Source organism: Anomaloglossus baeobatrachus, chromosome 1 (genome assembly GCF_048569485.1).
Source record: "Anomaloglossus baeobatrachus isolate aAnoBae1 chromosome 1, aAnoBae1.hap1, whole genome shotgun sequence".
Lineage (NCBI taxonomy): Eukaryota > Metazoa > Chordata > Amphibia > Anura > Aromobatidae > Anomaloglossus > Anomaloglossus baeobatrachus.
This window is the reverse complement of record NC_134353.1, coordinates 75,379,223-75,391,752: the sequence shown is the minus strand read 5'-3', so window position 1 is coordinate 75,391,752 and position 12,530 is coordinate 75,379,223. Positions and strand designations below refer to the sequence as shown.

The 12,530-nt window shown below is 43.7% G+C and overlaps 1 protein-coding gene across 2 annotated transcripts in view; it reads left to right on the top strand.

The window, feature by feature from the left end:
* The first annotated feature begins 7,209 nt into the window (after positions 1-7,209).
* The window catches only part of SORCS2 (sortilin related VPS10 domain containing receptor 2), a 1,328,268-nt gene continuing 1,322,947 nt past the window's right edge, over positions 7,210-12,530 (top strand). For both annotated transcript variants that reach the window (XM_075346856.1, XM_075346855.1), the window contains exon 1: positions 7,210-7,560. In XM_075346856.1, coding sequence (XP_075202971.1) covers positions 7,261-7,560 — 300 coding nt within the window. In that variant the 5' untranslated portion in view covers positions 7,210-7,260. The remainder of the gene's footprint in view (positions 7,561-12,530) is intronic.

Sequence of the window (12,530 nt, the reverse complement as noted above, 5' to 3'; positions counted from 1 at the left end):
ATTTTCTTAGCAAATCAGATGTGATTTCATGAAAACTGCACCCATTGTGCATCTAAAGATGCTGTTGAACTGTGAAGTTTGCATTTTTTTCTCTATAGGCTTCTATATGGAGCCTGAAAAAAGTATGTAAAAAATGCAATTGCTTTTTCAACCCCTTTACCCACCATCCATTTTCCATTTTTTTTCCCCTCCCTTTCTCGTTACGCCATTAATCGATTTATCTTATATTTTGATAGCTGTTTATGACACGCCCACCAGGGCCGTGGAGCACTCAGAACCGGACCGGGTCTCTTCTTGGAGGATATCACGGCGACAGGGCCGACGCCGTGACCCCGGCGGTGTAGTTTAAATGATGTGGGGGATATATTTACATGGGATATGTCGTGATGCCACCTGTGGTATGCGGCAAGATACGGGCCGCTGCTGTGATTCAGTTCCCCTGGGGTCGGTAGTGATGCATCTGGGTTGGTATAGCTCTCTACAGGTAGAGCTGGGCCCCAGGGCTGTTGGTGGGGTATGCTGGGAGTAGTAGTAGTCTTTAAGGGGGACAGCGCGGGGCTGGCGGAGCAGATAAAGAGTCCAAAACACAGGGGGATGAAGTCACAAGTTCTTTACTCATGGTTTGACAATTCCAGGTAATCATGACTAGTCAAATGCTGCCCCGCAGTGCTGAGTCCCGCTGTCATGGTCTCCCGCCGATCCTGGGTAGCTCAGAGGCCTCAGACCGGTGTTCCTTTCTGTGTCCCCTTTCTCAGTCGTCTGTCTGCGCTGGCCTCTCCCTTCTGCCCTGCGCCTCACACACAGTGCCATGAGCCGGTGCCCGTGGACCCTATTCTGGGCGGCTTCTTGCTCTGTCCCCTGGTCCCATATGGTCGCCTTCCAGCGGATTCGTGTGCGGATGTCGGCTTTGGTACGTAAAGCCACCTCAGCATCCGGTTTACTAGCTGAGTCTGTCTGTTCTCCACTAGTCTAGGGCCGGTCCCCCGTTGCAGCCTTGTCCCTATACTAAGTGTGTGTGTGTGTGTGTGTGTGCTGTGATCTGTATCCTCCTCCTTACCAGGGATGGGGCATCACACCTCTGGCTGAGGTGCAGTACCTCTGTGGCGACTGGACCCTCAGGGGCGCCACATTTACACAGATACCAATATATGTTTTTTTTGTTTTATTGTTAATGAGGTCATTTGAACTTTTTTTTCACTGTGTTTAGTAGTAGTGAACCTGCAATTATCCTATTGTTTGTTCTATACATGGCAGTGCATCAGCACTGTTATGTACAGCTAAAGTTCTATGAACGCTGATCACGGGATGTCTTTCACAGGAAACTAGTAATGACATGCAAGAGGTAGTAATGGCAGATACTATAACAGCTTTTATATCAGGGCTGGATGATTTCCTCAGTACACACAACATTGTTAGTTATAAATGACTTAGTGACCAAATGTAGAACTGGTGGAGGAAGGTTGAACTAGATGAACCTAGGTCTTTTTTCAACCTTAGTAACTACAGTTATGTCCAGAAATATTTGGACAGTGACACAAGTTTTGTTATTTTAGCTGTTTACAAAAACATGTTCAGAAATACAATTATATATATAATATGGGCTGAAAGTGCACACTCCCAGCTGCAATATGAGAGTTTTCACATCCAAATCGGAGAAAGGGTTTAGGAATCATAGCTCTGTAATGCATAGCCTCCTCTTTTTAAAGGGACCAAAAGTAATTGGACAAGGGACTCTAAGGGCTGCAATTAACTCTGAAGGCGTCTCCCTCATTAACCTGTAATCAATGAAGTAGTTAAAAGGTCTGGGGTTGATTACAGGTGTGTGATTTTGCATTTGGAAGCTGTTGCTGTGACCAGACAACATGCGGTCTAAGGAACTCTCAATTGAGGTGAAGCAGAACATCCTGAGGCTGAAAAAAAAGAAAAAATCCATCAGAGAGATAGCAGACATGCTTGGAGTAGCAAAATCAACAGTCGGGTACATTCTGAGAAAAAAGGAATTGACTGGTGAGCTTGGGAACTCAAAAAGGCCTGGGCGTCCACGGATGACAACAGTGGTGGATGATCGCCACATACTTTCTTTGGTGAAGAAGAACCCGTTCACAACATCAACTGAAGTCCAGAACACTCTCAGTGAAGTAGGTGTATCCGTCTCTAAGTCAACAGTAAAGAGAAGACTCCATGAAAGTAAATACAAAGGGTTCACATCTAGATGCAAACCATTCATCAATTCCAAAAATAGACAGGCCAGAGTTAAATTTGCTGAAAAACACCTCATGAAGCCAGCTCAGTTCTGGAAAAGTATTCTATGGACAGATGAGACAAAGATCAACCTGTACCAGAATGATGGGAAGAAAAAAGTTTGGAGAAGAAAGGGAACGGCACATGATCCAAGGCACACCACATCCTCTGTAAAACATGGTGGAGGCAACGTGATGGCATGGGCATGCATGGCTTTCAATGGCACTGGGTCACTTGTGTTTATTGATGACATAACAGCAGACAAGAGTAGCCGGATGAATTCTGAAGTGTACCGGGATATACTTTCAGCCCAGATTCAGCCAAATGCCGCAAAGTTGATCGGACGGCGCTTCATAGTACAGATGGACAATGACCCCAAGCATACAGCCAAAGCTACCCAGGAGTTCATGAGTGCAAAAAAGTGGAACCTTCTGCAATGGCCAAGTCAATCACCAGATCTTAACCCAATTGAGCATGCATTTCACTTGCTCAAATCCAGACTTAAGACGGAAAGACCCACAAACAAGCAAGACCTGAAGGCTGCGGCTGTAAAGGCCTGGCAAAGCATTAAGAAGGAGGAAACCCAGCGTTTGGTGATGTCCATGGGTTCCAGACTTAAGGCAGTGATTGCCTCCAAAGGATTCGCAACAAAATATTGAAAATAAAAATATTTTGTTTGGGTTTGGTTTATTTGTCCAATTACTTTTGACCTCCTAAAATGTGGAGTGTTTGTAAAGAAATGTGTACAATTCCTACAATTTCTATCAGATATTTTTGTTCAAATCTTCAAATTAAACGTTACAATCTGCACTTGAATTCTGTTGTAGAGGTTTCATTTCAAATCCAATGTGGTGGCATGCAGAGCCCAACTCGCGAAAATTGTGTCACTGTCCAAATATTTCTGGACCTAACTGTATGTAACTATGTAACTATGCAAGGGGGTCTTCTGCAGATTCCCAGCCATCATGGCACCCCTTCAGTGTCACAGGTGCACCAATGAGCATGTGGATGATGAACCCCCCCCCTTGCCAGGACGTGTAAAATGCCGCTTGTGGAGACACGGGGCTCAGTGGGTGCTCTCGTCCGCTGGCCCGGCCGCCTTTAGAAAGACAGCGTGGCTCAGGGCTCATCCGAACTGAACGCCGGCCTCCTTAACCGTGGACGGAACACCACTCAGACAACACAGGGTGAGGAAATCACAATAATTATACTTTATTGGATTCCCAAAATATTAACGCCACATAACCAGCAAAACACAAATGTAACAGACAACAAAGTCTCACCCTTCCGCTGGCTCACCAGGGATTTAGAATGTCCATGCCTCAGAGGTTCCAGGCCTATTTACTCCAATCCAGCAGCACCCCGCTTTTGGCGGGCACCCACCGAGAATGGAATAACGCCAGATTTAGGAAGCTGGCTGAGGACTGCAAAGTTTGTAGCCAGGTGACTGGATTGTCCCAACCTGGGTTTCCTCCTTAAGTAGTCTCTGGTATGATGATATAATCCTGGCAGCCGGAGTCGAAATCCCTAGACTGTGGATATGTTGTCCAATCGGAACCGGAGTCCCTAGGTTGAAGCCATGTAGCCGAGTGATTCTCTAGTCGGAGCCAAAGTCCCTAGACTGAGTCCACAAGGTATCTTGGTCCTGATCCCCTAGCCAGCTCCTAAGAGCTTAGACTGGATCATGCACATCCATCAACTGGTGACTTAAGGAAGTCCTCTTTTTATAGCCCGCGCCTTCCCTATGGATATACTGTGCCCTTATCGGATTGGTTGTACAAGGTTGCTTCTCTTATTGGATGAATTTCAAGCTGCATGGGTAATGTTCATTTAAATGATGTGGATAGAAAGACTGAGGATATCTATATGGAGTCTGCAAGTCACAGACTCGACAATGGCTACTAAGGTAGTTTACATTAGATTAGCAATACACAACTACATTACAATGATTGCTCGGAAGGGTCTGGTCCCAAACAATAGTTTAGCAAACATGAGTTAACACACAGAAGAACAATACGTCTGGCTGAATTTTAAGAAACTTTAACCCATGCAATGCATTGGGTGTCCATGTCACACCGCTGTCAGAGATTCACAGCGGCATTTAACAGGCACATAGCGGCGCTCCACCTGTGGCTGCTAGAGGCAAATAACCGCTTATAAAATCAACCATCATCTGCCGGGAAAGATATGGGTTCGGTGTGGGAGCCAACATCAAAGGCAGGGACATAACATATGACATACTGGGTACCCCTGACCTGGATGCTGGATCAGAATCCCATGAATCGATCTGTTCATCTCTAATCCCATCCATCCTGGATACAGAGGGACAGTCCCTGATTTGGGTTTATGCTGTACAGTCCTTGGCATCTGCTGGATATAAATGGTAGCTAGGGACGGGTCTCTGAAAAAGAGAGGAAAAAACACAAGCACAAAACTGAAAAATTGCCTGGTTATTATAGGGTTACTCACCTGAGTATTTGGTTGCAGAAATGTCTGCACCAAATCTGTATCTCATGGCAGACAAAATTTGCGGTTTTGACGTATTTTTTCAATGAATTCTGGAGTGGAGAACAATCCAAAAATGCTGAAAATATTGACATGGGGGCTCTGACCCTTCTATTTACAGCCCTATACACCAGTACTGGGCGGTGTAACTGTGACTCCTGCACCAGGGTGAGGTTAACACTTACTAGAAAGTTTTATCACAATCTGACTTCATTTACCTGTTCTCCTCCCTCTTCACCATAGACATTAATGGGGAGCTGTAATCTGATCTGAGCAGTGGGAATTGTAGCAGTTTTTTTCTAGAATGAATGATGGGAACCTCTCCATTCACAGAGGTGAATAGAATACCTCTCCAAATTCACCGGAATCAGAAATCCCACATGGTAACGTCACTGGGTGTTATCATACAGAATATAGATCATCCCAAACATCCAATAATGACCTCCGGCCCCAACCTCTGACTTTTCTTTTGTTGTATCTTTTCTAATAGATGATTATTTCCATGTTACAAAAGAAGCGTCTAAATCCAAGAGTGGGCAATAGATGGAAGACTCAGCCAGCACCATAGGGACTGGTACATTAAACAGTGTACACCTATATAGTGTGCATTGCAAAATACGTGGACTCATTTTTGGGCAAAGCTGGCATGACCTGCCACGGGAACATACCACTGATCACTTTCCACTTGTTTTTTAAATTCTTTTTATTATTATTATTATTATTATTATTATTATTATTATTTTATTTTAATTTTCTTTTTTTTTTCATTCTTTCCTCCTTTGTTTTCCTTTTTCCCCCCTATTTTTTTTTTTTTTTTTTTTAAAAAAGGTAACTTAATTTGGCACAGAATAGTGGTGTAAGTTGCATAAATAACTGTGCATAATAATAATAATAATAATAATAATAATAATAATAATATAATGATAATATTAATGGTATATTTTTACTTTTTATTTTATACTTTTTTCTTTTCTTTTTTTTTATTTTATTCCTCATGGTGACTAGGAATAAAATGAAAAAAGAAAAGAAAAAAGTGTAACATAAAAAGTAAAAATATAATACTATTATTATTATTATTATTATTATTATTTTATTTTAATTTTCTTTTATTTTTTTTCATTCTTTCCCCCTTTGTTTCCCCCCCTTTTTTTAAAAAAAAAAGTTAACTTAATTTTGCACAGAATAGTGGTGTAAGTTGCATAAATAACTGTGCATAATAATAATAATAATAATAATAATAATAATAATATAATGATAATAATGGTATATTTTTACTTTTTATTTTATACTTTTTTCTTTTCTTTTTTTATTTTATTCCTCATGGTGACTAGGAATAAAATGAAAAAAGAAAAGAAAAAAGAGTAACATAAAAAGTAAAAATATAATACTATTATTATTATTATTATTATTTTATTTTAATTTTCTTTTATTTTTTTTTTCATTCTTTCCCCCTTTGTTTTCCTCCCCCCCTTTTTTTTTAAAAAAAAAGTTAACTTAATTTTGCACAGAATAGTGGTGTAAGTTGCATAAATAACTGTCAATAATAATAATAATAATAATAATAATAATATAATGATAATAATGGTATATTTTTACTTTTTATTTTATACTTTTTTCTTTTCTTTTTTTATTTTATTCCTCATGGTGACTAGGATTAAAATGAAAAAAGAAAAGAAAAAAGTGTAACATAAAAAGTAAAAATATAATACTATTATTATTATTATTATTATTATTATTATTATTTTATTTTAATTTTCTTTTATTTTTTTTTTCATTCTTTCCCCCTTTGTTTTCCTCCCCCCCTTTTTTTTTAAAAAAAGAAGTTAACTTAATTTTGCACAGAATAGTGGTGTAAGTTGCATAAATAACTGTCCATAATAATAATAATAATAATATAATGATAATAATGGTATATTTTTACTTTTTATTTTATACTTTTTTCTTTTCTTTTTTTATTTTATTCCTCATGGTGACTAGGATTAAAATGAAAAAAGAAAAGAAAAAAGTGTAACATAAAAAGTAAAAATATAATACTATTATTATTTTAATTTTATTTAGCTTTTGTAATAGTTTCCCATGGATTGAATATGCAGTGGTTTTCCCACTGTGGATTTGAGCACAGAATACTGCTGTGGATTTCCCTGTGCTTCTTCCTCCACAGATCTCCCATAGATGCCCCACTTGGGAATACTGTATATCCTCCAGTGCGACAGGTGAAAGATGAAATTATTGTTTGGTCACAAAAGGGTTAAAGAACTAAATATATGTGATAGGGTACCTATGGACAGACTACTGTACTCTGGTGTCTGCCACAATGCACTGTACAGTCAGTGCACACTTTCCCCAGCAGGTGGCGCCCGCATTCCTTCTCCAGTGACAGCTTCACTTGTGAAATCTCAGTGTTATCCAATGTAAGGAGGAAAAGCTGGCTTTGTTTGCAATCCCACCCTCTCCAGTATCTATCTATCAGGCACACACATCCCCAGCCTGTCACTAGCCACATAGAAGAGGAGCATGGCACTGAGGGCACCTCTGCTTCCTCCTGCCATGGGCATCCTGCGCTTTGCCAGCCTCTCCCTGCTGGTGCAGCTGGTGCAGGGCGCAGGCTGGGTGACCAGGAGGAGTACTCGGGATCTACAGGAGGCTGAGGGCAGAGGTGATGGAATTGGGGTTACTGAGGAGGCTGCTCCGGCTGGACGCTCCGGGAGGGCTGCGACCACCGACCACATCTCCATGCTCAGCACCTCGTTTGTGCTCAAAGGGGACGCGTCTCACAACCAAGCCATGGTGCACTGGACCGGGGAGAACAGCAGCGTGAGTCCGGCATCCTGACACCTCACACATGGGGCAGTGCCAGGGCATGTGCTGGCAGCAATGCAAGAAGACAGTGCCCACTGGCCTGACATAGTGTACATGGCTCTGCACTGATAGAAAGAAGCCCCTTCTCTGTCACTGGCAGAGGTGTCCTGGTACAGGTGTATACAGTGCCAGAAGAAAGGCCATTCATAGTGTATATTGCACTGATGGAGTTACATCCCTTGCTACATCTCTGTGCACTGAGTTACATGCCATAGTATATATTGCTCTGCACTGAGTTACATGCCATAGTATGTATTGCTCTGCACAGAGTTACATGCCATAGTATGTATTGCTCTGCACTGAGTTACATGCCATAGTATGTATTGCTCTGCACAGAGTTACATGCCATAGTATATATTGCTCTGCACAGAGTTACATGCCATAGTATATATTGCTCTGCACAGAGTTACATGACAGTATATATTGCTCTGCACAGAGTTAAATGACAGTATATATTGCTCTGCACAGAGTTAAATGACAGTATATATTGCTCTGCACAGAGTTAAATGACAGTATATATTGCTTTGCACAGAGTTACATGCCATAGTATATATTGCTCTGCACAGAGTTAAATGACATAGTATATATTGCTCTGCACTGATAGAGTTAAATCCCTTGGTACGTCTTCATGCATTGCCAGAGATGTCCTGGTACAAGTGTATACAGTGCCATAATAAATGCCATTGTACATCTCTATTCCCTGGTAGAGTTATATTCCATAGAACAGGTCTATGCACAGAGTTAAATACCCTGGTATATATACATGCATTGCCAGTTAGATACCCTGGTATATATACATGCATTGCCAGTTAGATACCCTGGTATATATACACTTACTGGCAGTTAGATACCCTGGTATATATACAAGCACTGCCAATTAGATACTCTGGTATATATATACAAGCACTGCCAGTTAGATACCCTGGTATATATGCAAACACTGGCAGTTAGATACTCTGGTATATATATACAAGCACTGGCAATTAGATACCCTGGTATATATACAAAGCACAGCCAGTTAGATACCCTGGTATATATGCAAAAACTGGCAGTTAGATACTCTGGTATATATACAAGCACTGGCAATTAGATACCCTGGTATATATACAAGCACAGCCAGTTAGATACCCTGGTATATATACAAGCACTGCCAGTTAGATACCCTGGTATATATACAAGCACTGGCAATTAGATACCCTGGTATATATACAAGCACTGGCAGTTAGATACCCTGGTATATATACAAGCACTGGCAATTAGATACTCTGGTATATATACAAGCACTGCCAGTTAGATACCCTGGTATATATACAAGCACTGCCAGTTAGATACCCTGGTATATATACAAGCACAGCCAGTTAGATACCCTGGTATATATACAAGCACTGCCAGTTAGATACCCTGGTATATATACAAGCACTGCCAGTTAGATACTCTGGTATATATACAAGCACTGGCAGTTAGATACCCTGGTATATATACAAGCACTGGCAGTTAGATACCCTGGTATATATACAAGCACTGCCAGTTAGATACCCTGGTATATATACAAGCACTGGCAGTTAGATACCCTGGTATATATACAAGCACTGGCCGTTAGATACCCCGGTATATATACAAGCACTGGCAGTTAGATACCCTGGTATATATACAAGCACTGCCAGTTATATACCCTGGTATATATACAAGCACTGGCAGTTAGATACCCTGGTATATATACAAGCACTGGCAGTTAGATACCCTGGTATATATACAAGCACTGGCAGTTAGATACCCTGGTATATATACAAGCACTGGCAGTTAGATACCCTGGTATATATACAAGCACTGGCAGTTAGATACCCTGGTATATATACAAGCACTGCCAGTTAGATACCCTGGTGTATATATGTATATATATATATATATATATATATATATATATATATATATATATATAATCACTGCCAGTTAGGTACCCTGCGCAGAGTTATCTATCCTGGCACAGATCTGTGCACTGTCAGACCTACGTTCCCTGGTACGGGTCTGTGCGATGCCAGGGTTAAATGACTTGATTGCTGAAATCCATATACTGTATATCATCCACCTCCTAACTTATGTGCTGTGACAGTTGCACATGTAGCACCAGGGTTACATTCCCTGTCCTGCCAGGGCTACAGGCCCACATCCACATTGATATACTTCTATTTTTGTAGTCTCCAGCTATCCATGAGTGCCCACTTATCCCTATGCACTGGAGGACACAGACAGGACAGGGCCCCTGTGCAGGAACAGTATATGGGCCCTTTACTGTCCAATAGTTCATCATAATGCACAATTCCTCCTGTTTTGAAGGTAGATGTGGCCCGTTTACCCTTTGGGTATATAGTTGAAGAGTTAAATGCCCATTCATCCCATCAGTATCCTCCTCCACCTTCCTGCTCATTAGTAATGGTGCCCATCGGTGCCCATGCAGTACAGCAGTGCCCACTGGCAGGTGTATGATGTTCCCTGTGATTGCCATCATTGATGTTTCTGCTGCCGGTGCATTGTTGGTTACTATGGACTTCTGCCTATCAATCTCTGGTGACACTTGTCAGACGTGATGTATGTCCTCCTGCTCCAGATATCAGGGGGATGCTGATGTGCGGCCGCTGATCATTCCCTGGGGGTCACCATTGTTTTTTATGATTTGGTGTAAAGCGTGTTGTATATAAGCTCCAGCACTGGTTGGGTACAAGTTGTTGCTTTTATTATTGTATTTACTATTGTTGTTACATTGCTTGTTTTGTATATTGTATACATGGCCCATCAGGGGTCCGCACAACAGATAATGAAATATGCGAATGATTGTTCTGGTCTGTTCCTTGTCTGGGGGTCATAAATGTCACTTCAGTTAGGTGGATGTCCTGAGCCAGGGATACATGACGCCCGCAGTACAGTATCCACGTGTGCCCGGCCGTTCATTCCTCTAGGGGTGAATAGCTGTAAATATAGAATGTATCAATATCTGAACAAGTTGCTTTCTTTGTGCATTATTTTATGGTTTTTGATTGATTTGCAATAATCTTAGTAAATGTTTGTGACTTAATGCTGCGATTTGTGAGATGACACAGATGGGTCTCCCTGGTCTCCCTGGGCAGGAGCAGAAGCAGTGGGTAACCCTGGGCGGGGGTGGGATCAGGGGGCTGCCTAGGCAGGGGTGAGAGCAGTGTGTCGTCCTGGGCGGGTGCAGGAGCAGTGTGTTGCCCTTGGCAGGGGTGAGAGCAGTGGGTCACCCTTGGCAGGAGCAGAAGCAGTGGGTTGCATTGGGCAGGGGCGGGAGCAGTGGGTCATCCCGGACAGATGCGGGAGCATTGGTTCGCCGTGAACGGGTGTGGGAGCACTGGGTCATCCTGGGGGTGGGCGGGAGCAGTTGTTTGCCCTGGGCAGGAGTAGTGGGTTCCTCTGGGCAGGGGCAGGAGCAATGAGTTGCCCATAGCGGGTTTGGGAGCAGTGGGTCACCCTGGGCAGGGGTGGGAGCAGTGGGCCACCCTGGGAAGAGATGGGAGAAGTGGATTGCCTTGGGCAGGGGTGGGAGCAGTGGATTGCCTTGGGCAGGGGTGGGAGCAGTGGATTGCCCTGGGCAGGGGTGGGAGCAGTGGATTGCCCTGGGCAGGGGTGGGAGCAGTGGATTGCCTTAGGCAGGGGTGGGAGCAGTGGATTGCCCTGGGCAGGGGTGGGAGCAGTGGGTCGCCCTGGGCAGGTGTGGGAGCAGTGGGTCACCCGGGGCAGGGGTGGGAGCAGTGGATTGCCCTGGGCAGGGGTGAGAGCAGTGGATTGCCCTGGGCAGGGGTGGGAGCAGTGGATTGCCCTGGGCAGGGGTGAGAGCAGTGGATTGCCCTGGGCAGGGGTGGGAACAGTGGATTGCCCTGGGCAGGGGTGGGAGCAGTGGATTGCCCTGGGCAGGGGTGAGAGCAGTGGATTGCCCTGGGCAGGGGTGGGAGCAGTGGAATGCCCTGGGCAGGGGTGGGAGCAGTGGAATGCCCTGGGCAGGGGTGGGAGCAGTGGATTGCCCTGGGCAGGGGTGGGAGCAGTGGATTGCCCTGGGCAGGGGTGAGAGCAGGGGATTGCCCTGGGCAGGGGTGGGAGCAGTGGATTGCCCTGGGCAGGGGTGGGAGCAGTGGATTGCCCTGGGCAGGGGTGGGAGCAGTGGATTGCCCTGGGCAGGGGTGGGAGCAGTGGATTGCCCTGGGCAGGGGTGAGAGCAGGGGATTGCCCTGGGCAGGGGTGGGAGCAGTGGATTGCCCTGGGCAGGGGTGGGAGCAGTGGATTGCCCTGGGCAGGGGTGGGAGCAGTGGATTGCCCTGGGCAGGGGTGGGAGCAGTGGATTGCCCTGGGCATGGGTGAGAGCAGGGGATTGCCCTGGGCAGGGGTGGGAGCAGTGGATTGCCCTGGGCAGGGATGGGAGCAGTAGATCGCGCCCTCTCTGTTGGACTCTTCATATATACAGGATGTGTTATGTACAATAGAAATATACCGCGTTTTCAGAAAATCATAGCGCAAAAATGCGTGTTGGGAATTTATTGTGTGTACACAGTCTAATGATGGTTATGACTGGGAAAATTAAACAATTTAAATAAACTACAAATCATGTGCAAGAATCACCAGGAAAGCAAAGAGATATGTCCATATGATCAGGACGTGTACGAGGTGACTGCAACAATAATGAAAAATGATGAATAATAATCAGATATAAATAATCATCACTAAGAATACTGATTGTATAGAATTGTACAGTGACGTTCCTCTAAGGCTGCATTTAATATTCCACTTTCATTGTCGTTTTTTTCTTAAAATACAGTATGTACTGGGTTTCATGGTTTTTTTCAGGTATTTTCCCAAAAGACCCCCCCCCTTCACCCTCCTCCCAAAAAAGCAACAAAAAACTAGGTGTAATGTATCTT